General features: G+C 39.2%; 1 protein-coding gene across 5 annotated transcripts in view; it reads right to left on the bottom strand.

Moving 5' to 3' along the window:
• LOC135160290 (uncharacterized) overlaps positions 1 to 20,265 on the bottom strand; it is a 179,503-nt gene that overhangs the window by 83,328 nt on the left and 75,910 nt on the right. For all 5 annotated transcript variants that reach the window (XM_064116693.1, XM_064116692.1, XM_064116690.1 and 2 more), the window contains one exon: positions 13,896 to 13,946. In XM_064116693.1, the coding sequence (XP_063972763.1) occupies positions 13,896 to 13,946 (51 nt within the window). The remainder of the gene's footprint in view (positions 1 to 13,895; positions 13,947 to 20,265) is intronic.

Genomic DNA, 20,265 nt, shown 5'->3' with positions numbered 1-20,265 from the left:
TTGCTTTACTCGGAAATTGATGCGGGCGTCTGGTGCATCGCACATTCGATCCTTAATAAGCGAACTTCCCAGAACGCAATGAAAAATATGTTTTTGCAGACACGCGCGATACGTGTCACGATTATATTATATATCCAGGCGTTTCATTCGTACATCAGTGAATGGAGAGATATTATAAATTTTAAAAAACAATAGCTACATGAGATTGTGTTGAAGTTATCACTTTGGGAATTGGAAGGGATGAGACGTTCGCTGAAAGTCAATTACCTCCAGTCCAATATGCATTCTCTCAAAATCCACAAACATATTCCACATACATGATATTTTTTTGATAAGTCCCATGAAAATTTCTGAGGTCCCAGTCATCCGGCTTCGGAGCTTTGTTCCAAAGGACTGAAAAATAGTGAGGTCAATGTACGGGAATGGATCGATGGAAATCCTATTGATTGGGGTCTCATTTCGGGCCTGATATTCAGAGTATCAGTGAATCGACAAAATTCCATCAAAAATGGGCCGAAAATTCGCGTTTTCAATTCGAAAAAACCATGAAAATCATCAATTATCACATCTTCACAACCCCATCTCTGATCCTCACCCCTAAAATTCAAAAAACCCCATCACTCGAATGAAGTGAAAGGCCCCACTTTAATTTCATACAAGTAAGAGCCTTAAGGTTATATCAGTCTCGGAAGATTCCCGTATAATTCGTAAATTTATAACACCGACATATCTACCCCTTTTACTCGTGTAGCACCATCATGAAAGCGCGAGGAGCTCACGCTCCCGCGTTTTCGACGCTTATCGTAAAACGTGAATGTATAATAAGTGACAGGGGTTACGTGTGCAAGGCCTCGACGTTGCAAACCTCCTCCCTATGATCGTACTATGTACCTCCCCCTCTCCCCCTCACTCCACCCCACACCGTTACCATCCCCCTGCCCCTTCATTTTTTCTTTCCAGGGCGTACCTGCGTTGAACGTGTGTTTGATCTACGATCTTCCGGTGATGTTTATCAGCAACGTTCCACCGTCTCTCTCGCACCCACTTTATTTACCCTCGCTATTATGTGTACGATCAAACTCCTAAACCTGAGCCTCATGCGATCACACCTTCGGATATGCACCGCAAATGATAAATACGGCGAATCCCGTAAATACAATTTGTAACTTCCGGTTTTTTTTTTTCACATTTTTTTTTCTCTTCAACGTTTTATGTCTTATTTCCTCACTCACAATCGCTTTTTGCAAATGCGATTAACATCGGGTGCGTTTAAATAACACGAGTTTCTTGATTCAATACACCCACCACCAACTGGCGATACGATTTGTTTTGACAATCGTGGCTTTTCTCCGAGTTAATAACAGTTCAGTTTATTTTGAATTACGGGGGAACTGTTTATGGGGTCACCGACATAAATGTATAAGTTCTTGAGTTGTTAGGGGTGAAAGAGGGGGTAGTTTAATATGCAAGCTCGGATTGTATTTGTGTTTTATTGATTTACTGGTTTGGGGTTTTTAATTCACGGTGCAATAAAGGTCTTCTTGTAATTATTAACACTTACTGGTGATGCTTATTAAATTGTTTTTCGATTCTTCAAATTTATTTTCTCATAGAATTACCGAATCCTTCACCACTTGTTTCACCCCGTAATAGGCCAACAATGAAATCACCGACCAATTAAATAAATCATCTAATAAAAATCATCCGATAAAATCATCAGATTTATCATTTGGCCAATAAAAAATTTCAATACCAAAAAATTTTAATTACCCCTATAAAGCCGGAAATTCCCCTCCCCCTCCCCAGGACTCGCTCAATGACTCACCAACAATTCTGCTAGTACGTGAATTTCGAAAGTCTGTTGAATGTCAGAGAGTCTCTTTCGTCCGTTTTGCTGAAATACCTTGGGCGATGCGTCTGAATATAGATAGATATAAAACGTGATGATGGTTAATGTCGTATTAAATTTTTTCACGAAGCCCGGTTATTTGTTTTTGATGCGATTTATACGTTTATGCCGGATGATTTATCTCCCGAAAAAGGTCTTTGACTCTCTGTCCAACAAGAATTAACATCCCCAAGGTCGACATTTGATGCGAATCACCGAGCCAAAGAAAAAAAAATAGAATTCCGAGTTTTATATCGTGTATTTAAGCGATCAGAAATCAAATGTATGCACTTATCGCGTCCCGATCGAGATCCCTCTTGCTATGCGTTTCGAAGAGTCCACGAATACACACATATGCAGCCCCGGAGAGAGTCGGGAAATAATGAACGGCCTGTGCATGGGCCTGGGATATCGCATTGATTTAACTGCGGGTATATTTTTGTTTGAAAAAAAGCCCGGAGGGCCTCTCTCTGTGTTAGTCCGATGGCCGGACTATAATCGTAACATTTCATCTTTTTCGGGAATATACGGTTTTTATAGCAATTTAATATTCTAATACCTGACCTGTCGACCGCTCCAAAGTCACTGTGTATAATCCTCTCGTCAACATAAATACATGAGTTTGACATATTCAATGGATGGGTATCTTGACATCGGTGGAGGGTGATTAAAATAAAGAAACGTAAAATATGGCTGGTGAATGGTTTGTTTTTTAAATGAGAGAGACATTCCGGGGGAAATATATCGGCATTTTCAATTGGAAATGGAAATATCCAATCATTATTTTTCTGGAACAACAACATTTTCAACATTTTTTTTCCGCCGGATTCGTATTATCGTGTCAGCGAGCTCCAAATTCAAAAATGAATTTACCAGAATTTCAATTTTCTTGTGTTTATTTTCAGGAAAACATGGAATGGAAATTTACAGCTCCGGGAAATTTCGAATTTTTAAGGCACTGAGAAGAAAACTTATTTTTCCCAAATATCCATTAACTTCAGGGAAATATTTACTTTTTCAATCCTCTATTTCTGAAATCAAGTAATTTCCTGACAATTTCGATGAAGTCTTAATTGCGCCATGGTAATTATAACCTTGAAATAATTCATTGAAATTCTTCCCTCAAGAAAATGAGAAATTTAGAAACACTAAATAATTATCAATGCAGTCCACTCAAGGTCACGTGCTCTTTCTGTAGAGAAAAATGATTATCATAATTTAAACGTAAGTCAATTCCCAATTAAAAAAAAAAGAATAATTCTCTGAAGTAAATAAATATTTGGCAAAAATAATTATCTTCCCCCTGTGATATCAAATACTTCGAAATTTCCCTGGAATCGTTCGTTCCCCTGGAAGAACTCCCAACCTTCCTCAACGGAAAATTCAGATATTATTTGTTAAGAGCATAGTCCTATATCAATTAATAATTCATCGCTCATGGAAGGGTGCAGCCGACTTGAGCAAGTGTTAACGAACTGTCATCCCAAGTGTAAAACACAATGATCGCGGTGTGGCACCTTGCACCGACTGAAAAGAAGAGGCAAAAGGGTGGAGGGATCACTCGGCGCGCACACGTGCCACCCACCCCACCCTCTCTTCAGCCTCATAGTATACGCATGCCATTTCTGGTGGAGGTCGCCGAGGGGGTAGTTTTACCAATGGGGTGGACGATGAAAGGGGATCTTTCCGCCTTAGACACACACACAGTCATTGTGTAGCCAAAATCGGTCCCGCTGTGTGTGTACTTTAACATTTTAACATGTATGTTACGTCGAGATGGGGCGAGGGGTGATGAGGAGGAGGCTGGGGTGGTGGATTTTGAACTGAACTTCTCTTTATCCAACTGCGCAAACTCACTAACACTCTTTCTTCATCCGGACTGAAAATGCACGTGGACATTTCTCAGCTTACCCGAGACAAATCCCGCGATTCTCCGTGCATAAACTATTGATCCGATTTAAATTTATTAAAACGCGTTGTCATTTTAGACTGGAGAAATAATAAATGTTGTTTCATGGTTCTATTCTAATGGATATTATTTTTATTCTTGGCTTATGAATGAAAGTTTTGTATTCACAAACCCCTAAAACTTCCATTTTTTTTTTCGGCGGAATAACTGTCACCGGCTAAATTGAATGGACTTATTTTTTTAGTTGATTTTTAAAACGAGCAATTTTTTTTTGTCGAGAAGATGAATGTTTAAATGATAATGGCATTGACTGCAAGTTCTTCCCACTGTTTTTCATGAAGCGGAAAAGAATGAGGGTGATGTGTATTATATACGTCCGGAATATAACTCCTAACCTCCAGCGTCGACTGATTAACTAACGATAATGGACAACGCATGTTGCTTTCGGGTGAAATTGGACGTTGTTAATTGCTCGTAAAGTACATTTCTTCATTCTCTTTTTGTACACAGAAAGAAAAATAGTCGAAATTAACGTGACCCGCACATGTCAGGGCATCAATAAGTGATCGTTTCTATCCATTAATAATCGGCACTGATACCAAAAAAATTTACTCATGAAATGGTTAATTATTTATGTGTAACTCTTGCGTAATTTCGGCTGAATATTGTTTTGACTGGCAGATCACGAAGACATGAAATTTTTAAACAATTTTTCTCTCCATATTCAGTTATTAAAACACTGGATTAAAGCGAATTTAGAGCGAACAATAATCGCATGATAACAACTTTTATCCCAGCATAAATGTACTATCAATAAAATAGCCCGTAGACTAAACCATCTCAATAAGACATTTACAACTGAAATAATGCCATTTGATCCTCGAAACCAAGCGCGCATATACATTACAGAAGAAACCCTAGTTTTCCACGACAATGAAGAGACAGAGGGCAAGTATCAGTAAATAGAGCCCAGGAATTATAACATTATAAGGGATAGAAAGGTGAAACGCTGGGTGAGGGGGAGTGCTCCCCGAGGGTGAAGTGAGAGGGCATCTGCCTCACTGACAATTAAACGAAGCCTTCGGAAGCCACACGAAAGTGAAACGATCGGCCACCAAGCAGTCAACAGCTGCACATCTGAATACTAATTTGAAATGTTTATACTGTTTTGAAATGGACTCCCTTCGTCTCCGAATAATATCCCTTCCAACGACCAATTATATCACACGAGATGAGGGCTGAAATGTATCTCGAAAATGTATTGCAAACTATAATATTTATTGGTGTCAATAAGATTTGCTGGAGGAAGGGATTTCAGCCCTCTCACCGTCCTTAGAAAATCTTTACCTGCACAATCTACTATTCAATTAATTATTAATTTGTTAATTATTTCAAATTAATCATTCCAATATAAACAAACCCTATACTACATTTTCAATCGAAATAATATTCGGTCAAAATTACCGAACAGTTACGCACTTTTTCAGTGAACTTTCAGGAAAAAGCTAAAAACATTTCATGAAAAGTATAGAACGTTCAATGAAAAAATGTGATACGATTTCGCAATTTTTACTCTCCGTCATTTTTTCTCTTCGTACAGCACGAAATCGTATAATTTATTGAATAAAAAAAGTTTATCAGCTAATGCATCAGTCATGCATGTGCATTTTCACCGATTCGTTTTGCTTCAGGGCTCGCATATATATACACACATATATATATATATATATATTTTTTTTTATTCCTCATATTGGAGGAGTAATTTCCATACCGATTTCACGGCTGTCGCACGGGTACGGGGTGGCATATCACCCTGTCACCATATAACACATGGATACAAGCAAATATTTATGAAGATGTAAGCGTTATTTTGATAAGCGGACGCAAATCGAGGTGAGGCTGGGGTGGTGGATGGGAGAGGGGTTCAAAGTGCGAATATAAACGCGTCGACGCCGGTCCCCAGAGGGTGCGACCGAGGCCCTAAGATCGTACTACTGTACTCCAATATCAATATTGGGGTGAATCCAATAGGGGTGTGGGGTGGACTGGGGTGTTTGCAAGGCCTGGGGAGGGAGAGGGTTCTTAACATACTTTATTCGCATTCATTGGTGTTAAAGTTTTGGTTTATTCGTGTTTTAAGTGAGCCAGTCAATTTTTTAAAATAAACGCGAGAAAATTTTGGGGAATTTAGGGTGCGCCGGAGAATTTACAAAATTAAAAAATCGTTATAGCGAAGAAAGGGATAATTAGATGAAAATCTGGCATGATGATTCGAAATGAATTGGTAATTGGAGTGGACATAAATATTGTATGCAATATAAAAGCAATGATCAATTTGCCGTGATAACGAGTCCGAATTTGTTTCAATTATTCTCGAAAATTTTAATTCATTATTACCTTCACCATAACCTCCATCATCTCCGCATGCTGCGCAACAGTTAGCGTTTTTCTCTCACCCCTTGGTCCTGTTGGAGCCATCAATCAATCACTCTCATGATCGCTGGTCTCACTGACGCGTGCATAATGTCGCTATTGACCATCAATAACGGTCGATAAGCTTTTTTCATTACGATCATACATTTATTTTTTTACTAGTTTTATACTTTTTGTCATACACCGGTATCGGAATGATTTATCGTTCTCGGTAACCGAGTGGCCGCGCGAGCCCCCGGGTGCAGCGAAAACTCGTCGCATACGTCCATCATAGCTGGGCTTGGATTCATGCATCGATTTATTTACTTAAGGATAAAAAGCCCAATGGTTAATAACCGGAGATAATTATCGTTGCGAATAATTCAAGACGATTGGTTCTTTAATTGTATAATAAATTACGGATTGCAATTAAACTCTGAGTTTCCGAAAAGTCACTTCAATTTGAGATCCAATTGCTTATCGAAATTGACCTTATAATTAATTGATTGCAGACAATTTTTTTGTAGAAAGAGGAAAATTCTCCAAAATTCCTTAATTGGTTTTCAATTTAATAAATTTTGAGGCAAACACTGACCTCTTATTTTCAAGTATCAAAGAACATCCCTTAAAAATCCAGAAAAATTACAGGAAATTGTAAGAAATTTTCAATGATAAATATTACGATTGATCAGAAAAAAAAATGCTTACCCTTATTTTATCAATGAGTTGTCAATTATCCCAACCGATAACACTCCAATAAACCAATAAAAAAACTTTATGAATACCCATCGAATCGAGAGGCTCTCCGATCCCAGGTGAAGTGCAATTCTTAACTATATCGAATATAGTACGATGTATATTCAACGTACAGAGTAAAATTGGTGGTGTATATGCTGGCCAGAGGTCTCGCAACGTCCATAAAGGGCACCCTCGTAAAAGTCCAGTCTCACTCGCTCTCACGAGCCACTGGGCTCATATATCTACCAGCTAAAACCATAACCACCCCCGAGCTAACGTTGAACGACTGGACCGTGGCAGTACGATTCATTCGTCCGTTCGCTTCTCTCACTCGGACCATCACCCCACCCCTCCCCCATCGCCAATATACCATCGATATGCCAGGGATTTGAAGTAAAGCTCAAACGCTGGATTTTTATATCGACCAAAATATCGCTGATTTCCCAGTTTTCCATTTTTCTATCCATTTTTTTTTAATAGATCGACGAGATGAAAAGGGTATTGAGGGCTTTCATGTTATGCGTGTGGCCATCGGGGGTAGATCCGACTGGGAGCAATTGGACTCACAGTTATCCGAGAATCCCATGGTTTATAAAGCGTTTTCCAGCCGTCGATAGAGGCTTAAGTGGAAGGGGAAATTGCTAGAATGAAAAAAAAACCATCGATCGGGCTTTTCACGGTTTTCCGAGGCGTTAGGAGATTTCAGTGGTCAGTGGTGACGGAAGTTTTTGATGGATTTAGAGATGAGCGAGAGGATTCTCACACGAGGGGAAAAATTTCGGAAAAATTACGTGCGTGTTTCGTAATCTGCCAATCAAAATCCTTTTCAGTAAAAATTACGGAACAATTACGCTTTTTTTTACTGAACGTTTCGTACTTTTTCCTGAAAATTCACTGAAAAAGTGCCTGACTACTCCGTAATTTATATCTAATATTTTCTTTGACTGGCAGATTACGGTACAGAAACATAATTTTCAAAGAATTTTTCTCTCCGCGCGGGGAATTTTCATGGCTCTAATTTTATGAGTTTTTTTTTAATATGAAATTGAATTATTGAACGAGGAAGGACAATTCATTTTATAATAAAATATATTCAGAAATTACTGATGAATAAATCTCTGTTCACTGTTTACGCGCGACTACTCTCCAAGTATCATTTAATTTTTATCCAATTAATAGTAGATAAAGGGGAAAACCCTGAGAAGGGCGACTACCTAAAAAGGAAATGATCAAGCCCCTAGGTACAAGTCATTCCATTGACCATTCGCCACAACTCTGACTTTTAGTTGTACATATAGTTTCGTCCACGATATACCGACTGTTCGCGTAAACAGTTAATCTAAATCCAGAGCAAGCAGCCAACTTAATGTTATGCGGCGCGCAATACTCATTATACTTGTAAAATCAGCCACGATCTTGGAGAGTGTATCCACCTCCTAAGCCACGATTTCAAAGGTTTATACTATGTGAATTATGCTGTATATCAGTTTTATGGATATTTGAGAATATCAAAGTGCTTTGACCATATATTCAACGTCGCTGAAATCCATCACAGAATGAGCAAGTGCAAAAGTTATTAACGAACAGTAAAAAAAAATCGATGTCGACTTTTTGGTACACTGATCAGTGTTGAATTAACGAATTTTATTTCCACGGGTACCTAAATGCTACAGTGTATTTTTAACCCCCCAATTAAACATCACAGACGACGACTTGACTAAAAAATCCTATCGGGCTCAAAGTAATTGTACGGATTATTTTCCCCAGAAATAAACCGAAATTTGATAATTACGAAAGATGTCCATTATTTGTAGTATTTTGTACACCCTCATTGTCCCGTCAATCCCCAACAATTCAACATTATAATAAACTTTCACTTTACCCATCAGTGATTACGTTATATACACTATTTCACACTCTACAACCCACGATTTGAATTTATACAGCAGTCAACGCTTTGTACGCTAATTTATATATTTCAGTTTCCCGACAAAAACCAGAATGAAAAGAATATAAAGGAAAAAAATGTAGTGAAACGAGTTTACAAAAAAAAAATCCAGGACTGGGAAGAACAATGCCCAAGATTTAACGCGGATAAAATACATTTTTACAGGACATAATTTCTAACCGACGTTTCCATACTATTCACCCCCACCACGAATCACAGTGCCATTATTCTTCTGTTGTGGGGCTCATTAAATATGCACTACATTTTCACAGATGAAACGCGGAACAGGTAGCCATACGGAACTGTGGAATATATTTTTGCAATCACCGCGGTTCAAATTAAATTTTTTAATATCTCATTTTCACTCAAATTTTCAATTCTCTCATTTTGGGGAAACAGGTTGAATTATAGGAACCATAAAAATACGTGATTTCCCTAGTTCCCGTATCATGAGTCATAAAGCATTGAATTCCACGATTTTGTTCTTCCGACATGTCACATAACGGCAGAAAAATAAAATCAATAATGTCTCCCCCTCTATCGACATAATTTTCCACGAGCACATCTCGAGGTAGTTTGATTTAGGTTCTATTTATAGAATTGAAAACGATTGATTGGAGCGCCATGACTATAGTCACTGTGCGGATGTCGTTGCCGAGTGGCGTTAACGTTTCCTGAACGGAGACAGAACTGACAAACACACACGATGAGCAAAGAGTAGTTGGACCAAACACACATACCCAATCAATATGACAGACAATGGTTTAAACCCAGTGGATACCTCGAAAGGGAGAGTCGATATAGATCTACGACGTGCACGCGTCATCCTCGTTGCTGACCGGACAGCAAAACCATTCACTGGTCTATACTGGTCCAGCGTATACAGTCATTAGCTCCATGGCTTCGTTTGTTTCATTGTCTTTTGTGTATTACACGAAACATTTGGTCTTTTGTGATGTTTTTTGCTTTTTCAGATGGGACAATGGGTTTTCGATTCTCGAGGTTTTAATCTTGTTGGAAATTTCAAATAAAAATCGGCAGACAATCATATAATTTCATATTTCTTCGTCAACTACCTCAAATGTTGCATTTCAGTATAGACAGAGGGAATAATGCTTCAAAAATTACGTGTCTCTTCCGTAATCTGCCAGTCAAAATAATATTTATCGATATTTATGTACCAAAAATTTCCGGAAGACACAAGTTTCCCAAATGAAAGGTAATTTTTAATAGAAATTTCTCTCTGGAAAGAAAAATCGTTAATACGACCACCTTAATTAAAACCCTATCACTGCAATATTAAGAAAACTTCCCCCAATACAGCATAAATCACGTAAATGCATTTTAGCAACAATACGGGTCAACTTAGCCTCCTCATAACTACAATACAGAATGCATAATCGAAAGGAGAGGGGTGTGTTATTGAGTCACGTGTCGGGTACCGCCCCTGTTATGACAGGCGCATTGACTACAGCCATTTCCGCGTGTTATTCCTCATGAAAATCCAGTAGTCAACTTGCCAAAAGATTTATCACCTCGGCGCGTGCCCCAAAAACGGAGGGGCCATATCAATACAATAATTGTTGTTATTCCTACTTTTCCCTTATCGCACCATTAGTCACCTTTTCGTGACACGATGTCTTCATTTGCAACAAGCACTCTCCCTCTCCCCATTACGAGTATGAAAAAAAAAATTCTCATTCAATCGAATATCGACTTATGCTGCAATCGATTGGAATCGCTAATGAGCAATTACAATAATTGTAATCGATTGAATAAACAAGAAGTCACTACTTGTTTCCTTGGGTATGATACGCATGTATTTCAATTAGATGACGTAATACCAAAGTTCAGTGTCAATGAAATATTTTAGGTTCGATTTTACGATGGCACACACCACGAGACTCGGTAAATAATGCTAATTGGAATGAATTACTCGGGAGAATTTTTTCTTCTCATTTCGGATTGTGTATAGTATCTGTTAAAGGACTTAACGGTGGAAATAGACAAACAGCTGTTGTCCATTTCCATTTTAGACTTTTAGAGATAAATTGTGGTACGATAAACGACTGGTAGTTGAATATTTTTGAATTTCGCGGGCTTCAATTATTGTTGGAATTGCATCTATCATTACCTTCTCTCTCTTTTCATTATTCTTGTTAATTCAACATATCGTGGGGTTGACTTTAACATTTTAAAGGTTATTGCCAAATGATTATTTACTTTCGAAAATAATTTTTTCTTTTCAATTTTTTTTTTCAAGAGACGAGACTTTATGACCAGCGAATGAGAGCGGAAATTTCACTGTCTAAACCATGCGCTACTTTTCAGCTCATTCCTCCATGATTTTTTTTTCCCCATTCCTCGAACTGAGATAGACTCAACAGCTGTTGTCAACGTACACATTTTTTATTGTTTTGGGGACGAAAGTTACAACTCCCGCACACGATAGACATCTGCTCTTATCTGTCGTCGTGACTGTGGAACAACGTAAATATACAATTTACGTTCTTCCTCACTCAATATATGTAATAATTGATTAACACTGGCATATTATTGATTCAGCATTACGTGTGCCGGCGCCCCCATCGTCTCTTGTTAATTCGTGGTGAATAGTAATATGGACGATGATCATGTTCGGTCACAGAATTATTATATTCACTCTGCCTTAATGATGCGGGTAACGATGCGCACTGAATCCACAATATTTTAGTGTATTTCATATGCATTTTCACTGGAGTATAAGGGACATTACTACGTTAGAAGCGTTTCTCGATGACAAGAACATGAGCATGGCACATTTACCTGAGTAAAATTGCGTGAATTGCGTGAATTGAAGCCATATAAATAAATTCCATCTATTTTGGTCGGTTAGTATTGCCTTTGAATCAATCTCCGTAATTTTTATCGAACTTTTCGAAAACGAAAGAATTTCTATTCTCGAAAGATAATATTGATATTTTAGTGACATTCTCAATGTATGAGGCATATGTTAATAGACCTCTTCCTTCGCCATTGGCCATCTGTACCCCCTCCCTCTCCAGCGACTGAAAAACGGACGATTCTCGAATAAAGACTGTGAAATATTGGTGGTAGGGCCTCAGGCCGGAATTGGGCAGATGCATTCATATATTCTCGAGTCAAAAGTTGTATGAGGACGGTATTATGTGCGAGACCTTGACAACTGGATGTCACATATCGTGATAAAGGATCTCAAATAGGAATAAATAGCGACGGATTTTATTATGTATATTGTCAATTCTGATTTCAGTATTAGATAACCTTAAATGCTTCAAATTCATTTTGTTGGATATCTCACCCCGACTTCCGTCATTAAATCATGGACAATGTAATTTATATCGATGAATGTATGTAAAATATACTTTATATGGAAATGGAGTAGATGATGTGGTCAATTGAAACAAGCGGGAAAGTGATTTACTAATTATATAATCAATATATTCTTTCGAAGAGAATTTTTGATACGGCAAACTTGAAAAAGTTTTCGTGCCTGATTGAATTGAATTCTGGACCAACGTTGGCAGTTAATATTGGCTCAAGGTTGACAGCCAATATTGGTGAATACAGGACTTCCATTCAAAAATGAAAATTGAGAAAAAAATTTATTCCCTCGGGTTTTTCGTACGTTTTGTCTCTCAAAATTTCCTCAGTTCTTAAAATCTCACTTGTAAAAAAAATTTTCCGTCACATCTGTGTCAATATGCATGAGTACACCCGTAAATAAGTACCATTAAGTATCTCGGGGGAGTCTGAGAGGGTGGGCGTCACTATCTTCTTCAATCATCGATTTTATTTGGTTAATAAAACGATTAAGCAACGATTCCCTTTGCAGCCTCTTCTCCGGAACACTTGTCGCCTTTTTGAGTCACAGTGCGGTACTAGGGGCTCTGGGCGTTCGACCAAAAATGTAATTTACATCCTTTTATGTTGCGAAATTGAAATATTTGGGGATTAATTTCAAGGGGTTTTTTCCGTCGTGGGATTATGACTCTGGGGATGGGCCCGAGGTGAGTGTGTGTAGGGGATATCTCAGAGGATTTGTGAGTGGTCTATAGGAACATGAAATCTGTCAGATTTTTTTTGTCGGAAACGAAAGTCTCTTGAGAAGAATGACATGAACATGCCTGAATTTTAGCGGAACAAAGTGTCATTATTCTCCAAAATTATGTAAACATTCCCGCTCGTGTCGTAATTTCCCTCCAAAGGACAATTCACTCCGACATTAACAAACCTTCGAGTCAATTTTATTGAACTTTAAGTCATAAAAATTCGTGAATTGATTCAATAGCCCGTGAAAATATTCAGCTAATAGGATATGAAACCCCCCTCGACACCTGATGTCAATTAAATTTCCCGTAGAAACTCATCCTCTTAACGACAATCTCACTCAATCAGTTCGTGGGGTACAAAGCCCCTCGAATCGTTGTAACTCCCCGTGTGCGCGGGATCTTAATACATTTGCATGGAATACTGTTAAGAGATGAGACCGATGGTACCGAACGATTCTCCAGCAATTTATTAGTTTTAATAGAAGCAAACTGGTCGGCAAGAATAAATATTCATGCCACCATGTGGTGGTGGTGGGTATTGCCATTGAAGATCCGCAAAGGGGACAACGCAAGGGCCATTAGTGGGATTGCTTGTACGTCGCCGTTTGTGATGCTGGCAAGAGCTGTGCACTGACATCAGTTGTTGAGCAACTGGCTGTGTACATCAGCATTGTGTTTTTGCAAAATACTTATGCAAAATTATCGAAAACATATTTATGCCGATAATTTAAAAAATTGTGTGGAGAGAAAAATTCTTCAAAAATTACGCGTCGGTTCCGTAATTTCCCAGTCAAACAATATTCAGCAACAATTATGGAACAGTTACGAATTTTTCCACTGAACGTTCCATAATTTTTCTCTTAAGTTCATTGAAAATGTGCGGAATTCCGGAATATTGACGCTATCAATTAAAAAAAAGTCATTACTCACCCACAGCCGTTCACCCCGCACTCCCACCGTTCACCATATCCCCTCCAGCATCTGAAACATTGAAGATAGCCGGAATGATTAAAAAAATGCACGTTGATCGGGTAATTACATTAATCACCGTTGTAAATAGAATATCAGTAAGGGGATAGCTTAATAAACGTTTCAAGTCGTAATATTCTATCTCGGGCTGGAGTAATGACTCGAGGGTGTGCCGGTGGATATTACGCCTTGTACTACTCCGCTGCTGGATCGATAGACTCTGAGATTGCCAGAATAGATAAGTATCGACAATTTAAGACTCTCACAGATGATGAATAAAAGGAGAATAAAAATACGGGGAAAAGGAATTATTAAGAATTCTCGGAATCTCTGTGTATGTTTATTGTATTCCGGATCGAGGATAAATGTAATCTGCTGTTGGTTGCGTTCAATTCGACATTTCGCAATGGGAAAAACGTATGCTTGACATGCGGGCTCGCGGAATATACTCGGGAGCTACTACTGGGCAATGGCAATGGGGAAGGGGGACGCACTGGATGGGGAATAGAGAGGGCGAAGCGAAAGGTTTCATGGATTATGGGGAGCGGGGCCGTAAGCACTGATAGAAGGCGACTTTGAAATAGTAACGCTGGGCGGCCTAAATTCGGAATTCAAGTCGAAGACCACCATTTGGAAAGGGCAGGATGAGTTGAAGTACACCATTGACTTATTTTATAATGCAATGTCACTTGAAAAAATTCAAAACGAGGGTCACGAGTGTGAGATTGTTGAGTTGATCTGGCGGTCTAATGCTACTAGTAGATGGTGTGAAAATTTCTTGAAAAATTACGTACCTCTTCGGTAATTTCCGAGTCCAAACGTAAAATATTCGGTAAAAATTACGGAACAGTTATACATTTTTTCACGGAATGTTCCATAATTTTGCTCCAACGGTCTGGATTTTTTTTTTGAAAGGTCCGTGAGAAGATGCATAACTATTTCGTAATTTGGACTGAATATTGTCTTGACTGGCAGATTATAGAATAGTCACGTAATTTTTTTTTAATTTTCGTTTCGTGTAGAATAATTTTTTAATTCAATTGCAGAGTTCGAAATACTCGTCTTTATCTATATGTAGATGATACGAAGACGAATATTTTGAACTACATTAACCTGAGAAGATCTACCAGATCAATCTCTTTGGTAGTACCATCGTCGTAAATGATCAGACCCAATGGTCTTCGGGGTCTAGAATCTAGCCGGGGAAATCTACTAAATTTACTGCATGTTATAATCGAGCATAAAATCGAAGATAATGAGAGTGTAAAAATATTGTTTGGAATTCAAGAAACTTTTTTACCGCAAATTATTCCTGGAAATGATCGGTTGAATACACTGATCGCGGAGTAAATCGAGAAGTGAGGTGTAGTGTACAATGGAGGTGCGTAATGGCCGCTGTAAAATTAACCGTGGGCCCGGGTGTTACGATGTCCCACCGTGTCCGAGGTTATAACAACACCATAATCATATACTTGAGGAGGTACCGATATATGGTTGTGCGAGATGGGACAATAATCGCTTTATGGGGTAATATCGTGAGATAAGGGCTATCGTATATTGCTGGGGTATCAATTGATTCAGTTTTGTTTTGCATATAAAACGTGAAGTAAAAGAAGGTAGTGGGGATTGATTCGAGTTGAATGAATACTAAGTCGTGTTCATATTTACTACTTTCCAACAATAATAATAATTATTTTTATCCCATACGCGGCGAAGAATTTTCAATAAAAATTACATATATTTTCCACGTTTCCGGAGTGAACGATGAATAATATTTTTTAAAAATTATATTATGGGCGGTTACCAAGAATTTTACTTTCCGTCCACTCCCCAAAATCCCCCGTCACCAATTAAAAAAATAAATCAGCAAAAAATATCCAACTTCCCCAAAAAATCACCCTCTCCAACTCCATGCACAATAGGCCGCAAATAGCTCCCCCTTCCTTAAAAAAAAAAAATTCTCCAACACTGCAACAATATATCCTCCATTGATTAATACATCCCCAACAATTCCGCCCATCAAATGGTGCGACCTCGGGTATTCCAATGTCCAGAGTTTCCCCCGTTATTGTTTTCCCTCAGTCTGAATTGGAATTGGAAGTAAAACGCAAGCACAGGGATCCCCATAGCACGTTGGAATAGTGATGAAGAGCTGATAGAGGGGACGGGGGAGGGATGAACGGGGTGAAATATCCCCGGGTACAGAGAGTAACCGACGAATGCCATTCTCCTCCTCTCACTATTTTATTTCCTCTGTTGCATTTTTGTCTCACTCAGATGCGCAGAATATGGGCATCGAGTCACATGAGCCCTTGCCCCCTCTCCCTCCCCCCTATCATCCCTTGCCCTTACCGGGGGCTCGCCGCTTTCGTTGAATCGGAGACAAACACAGGTTTAGGTGTGGACAGGCAGAGGAACGCCGGGCCTAGGTGCACGTACAGAAGGGCTTTTTTCGGTTGTTTTTAGGATGGAAAAAGAGAGGGGGGGGTAGAAAGGGGGAGAGGTTGGAGGTATATCACACGCTCTGGGATGCATTCAAACGCGAGTCGCTACAGCGACCGGACGGTTTTTCCAATCAAGCAACTTGCTGAATTTGTTTTCCCCAAACGTCGGTGTGTTTTCAAAGTTATTGATTGCCGTCCAAAGCCTAGCCACACATACTGTCCACCTCCCCCAGCAGCCACCTCCTTCCGCCCAACGGGCATGGTGCACCAGGAGTATTTCTACATGCCTGGGTGGCATTGGGAGAGAAACTCAAATCGCTTGGGACGGAAGTAGAAGAGTTGATGGTGCGACTATCGCGTTGCGAATTTGTGGCGGGGCGGGGGGGGCAGAGGCCGATGGTGTGGTGGGAGGACTCTATAAGTCATGTTCGAACAATAGTAGAGATTGTGAAGGAAAAGTGAGAATAATTTTGAAATAAAAATTGAGTTTGTCGATGGAGTTAGTCAGATAAATGAGAAAAGGGCCCAGTACTTGGAACAAAAGGTTCACGGAGGGAAAAATTATGTATCTGTTCCATAATATCCCCGTCAAATCAGTATTCAGTAAAAAGTACGAAACAGTTGCGCATTTGTTCACTGAACGTTCCATAATTTTCTGGAAGTTTTTTTTTCTGAGGGTTTACTGAGAAGGTGCGTAACTGTTCCGTAATTTTTACTGAATATTATTTGAACTGACAGATTACGGAAAGGGCACGTAATTTTTCAAGAATTCTTCTCTCTCCGTGTTTGGGAAAAAAAAACCTCTTCGGAAAAAAAAATATTGAACGAACGTCTCATGCTATTCATCAACATTCGATTTAACATTTGATTCGGCGGATGTTTCTCACCTGTACACCTTCGCAAGTAAAGTTTAACGCCAATGTTAGCGAAAAAGGCCCTCTCATCTGTAACGAATCGATTCGATCGCTCGTCCTCGATCCCTAGCCGTTTGGCTCCTGAGAGATTTATGCGACCATCGGTTTTTACTCAAGGAGCTTCTCTCTGCAAATATATCGTATATGTATATTCGGCTTATGTGTATTGAAAACAAGAAAGCGCAGGCGGCACTTCTCACTGCTATACAGTAGATGCAGAAAATATACTCCCCCCCGTACCCTCACCCCTCACCCCTCTTTCGACAACGCGACCGAATCGCGATACCAAACAGTTGAAATTCTCGACGTTTCCTCGTTTCCGTAGAGACTATCGAGCTAAACGCGAGGAACGAGAAGGAGACACTCGATTCCTTTTAACGCACCCCAACCTGAAAGTTATTACCTGCCCGACACTCGTCCCGCGGTTGTACACAAACTCTCAATGCTATCACTTATCCTCTTTCTCTGGGCTGATGTGCGGCGCAAAAACCATTGGGTTCGATTTTTTTTTCAGGGGTCGGTGATGGTGGAGTAAGAGGAGGGACGAATGAGTAACCGTAAATTTTGTGGTTGACGTGTGAAAAGGACGTAATCACAATTTTATATCGTTAATTATGTCGGTTTTATGGGGCTGTTATGCGAGAGATTGACGAGATGATGAAGAGGTTGAGTAGATTTTTTTGTAATTGTTATGGGTTTTGTTGATGGACAATCCACATGGAGTTAAAATCCATTGATACTGGATGAGGGTGGGGCAGAATGGAATGCAAAGGGACTAGAAGTGGGAGTGAATTTAGTTATTTGAAGAGCAAACGTGAAAATTAGAAACTTGTGAAATTGTTAAAATTGAAATAAATAATTTTCAGTTGTCAATGAAAATTTTACTGTTTGGGAGGAGGTGGGGGCGGGGTATGTACTTATCTGATAAAATTTTTCTGTGCATTTAATTTTCATTTTTATGGAAATATTGAATAGGATGATGTGCCCAGTGAACATAGTAATATTTATCGATAATTTATTCCTCGGGAAGTTTCCCACTTGTTTACGTTTGAAATATTTATCAGCTCTTTGTCACACCGAAAAATTATAATAAACTCATAACGTCAGCTTTCACATGTCAGAGTATCCAAATAAACTCCCTAAAATAACTAAAAAATGAATATAAAATTTATGATAAATCATAAATGTAAATACACGCACACTGGAGGCGGGTTATGACTACCTATATATCATGTGTATTAAATCCCCTTGGATTCCATGGTTGTACCCCAGGTAAATACATGAATGTAAATCAGGGACTATACGGTAGTGATGACATTCTAGTGACGCAAAGGGGACATCGTATAGAAGAATATATCGGCGAATTAAAATAATACGATAAAGGAGAGGGATGACCACCGTGGATTATTTAATATATAGCCCAGTGGACACGAAATCGAAAAGCCACATACCGGCCTAATATGCCCGCTGTCCAGAGAGAGACGGAGACAGATGGAGAAAGATGATGCCGCGTTTATTTCCAGGCCTTCAGTCTCTCCGCACCTCTTCACCCTCCACTCCATCGTTCCCTTTACCTCCACCTCCTCCTCCTCCTCCCCCTTTACCCTCCTACCAATGGCCTTTCGTCATCAGTTGGCAAAAGGAGGCCTTTGTCGTTGAGGAAAGCCGACTGCTTCCTGACCGCTCGTATATTATATCGCAATGCAAGCATGGAATGCCAGGACCGCTCTCTTGACTCACCGTTTGCTTCTGTTCCACTCCGCACAAATCCCCCCTCGTGGTGCATTGTACTTTTTGTCATATGCATTTATCCACCTTTCAAACATCACTGAATTTCAAATATAATTATGGATACTTTTGTCATTTTTTTTCCCCAGCGAAACGACTTTCTTGGTCTGTTATCGCGGACACGGGGAGAAAATTTAGTGATAAATTATTCCGTAAATTGTTCCGTAATCTGCCCGTCAAAATCATATTCGGTAAAAATTTAGTTTTTCAGTGAACCTTCAGGAAAAACTTCAAAATGTTCCAGAAAACGATATAGACCGTTCAGTAAAAAAATACGTCATTGCACGAAGGGAACATTTGGCTCGATAATTACTGTGGCGTAATATTTATTTAGAATCGTGGAATCCTGGAATGTCAATGACTACTGCTCATCTTCCATTTCTGGTCAACTCCCAGTAGATCACCCAGGCGGATATGAAATATCCCGTACGTTATCCAACAATTTTTCTGAATTTTTTTTTCTACCCTATAAAACCCACGGGGCTCACCGAGCGACAGTCGTGCCATAATACCATTATAATAAACCAAACGCACTTTTAATTCCCGGCATGACTCTACCCCCATTGATTCCAATTCATATGAACTGACGATGCGTTTATAGTATACCCAACCGAGTTACCGCCCGGCACTAACAGGTGTCTCCGATATGGTATGTTGCTTTTGCGCTTTGGCATCAACTCTGGGTGTACCTCCCTATCAGCCATAACGAGATATTCCGAGTGAATATATATGTATCGACCATTGAAAGAAACTCGATGTTATACATCTTGACGGGACTAAAATCTTATTGTCGATTGATTAATGATTATTGATCGAGTTGTCATAAGAAGTCGTGTAATTTATGACATTTTTCTTTTTACAAAGTATTCGACCAGTCGATGGGCTTTCACGACTCACAGATTACTCTTTTTTTCATTAAACGATTATTTATTATTTAATCCCACCGATGAATAAATATAAATTGTTTATTTAAATATTTTAAATTCAATAGTTTACACGGAAATTTCACTGGGAAAAAATTCGAGAGCCCTAAGAGGTTGACATAACTCAGTAAATCCGAAACTTCAATTTGAACGATTACAATACCTCCCCCGGAAAAAATATTCAAAACACAAAACCAATTACGCTTTTGAAAGCAACAAGAGGACCGTGGGATGACGTCCACCCGTTGGATAAAGACTGAAG

The sequence above is a fragment of the Diachasmimorpha longicaudata genome, chromosome 3, assembly GCF_034640455.1.
Source record: "Diachasmimorpha longicaudata isolate KC_UGA_2023 chromosome 3, iyDiaLong2, whole genome shotgun sequence".
Classification (NCBI taxonomy): Eukaryota; Metazoa; Arthropoda; class Insecta; order Hymenoptera; family Braconidae; genus Diachasmimorpha; species Diachasmimorpha longicaudata.
The sequence above is the reverse complement of the archived record's forward strand: the minus strand, read 5'-3'. Positions and strand labels throughout refer to the sequence as shown.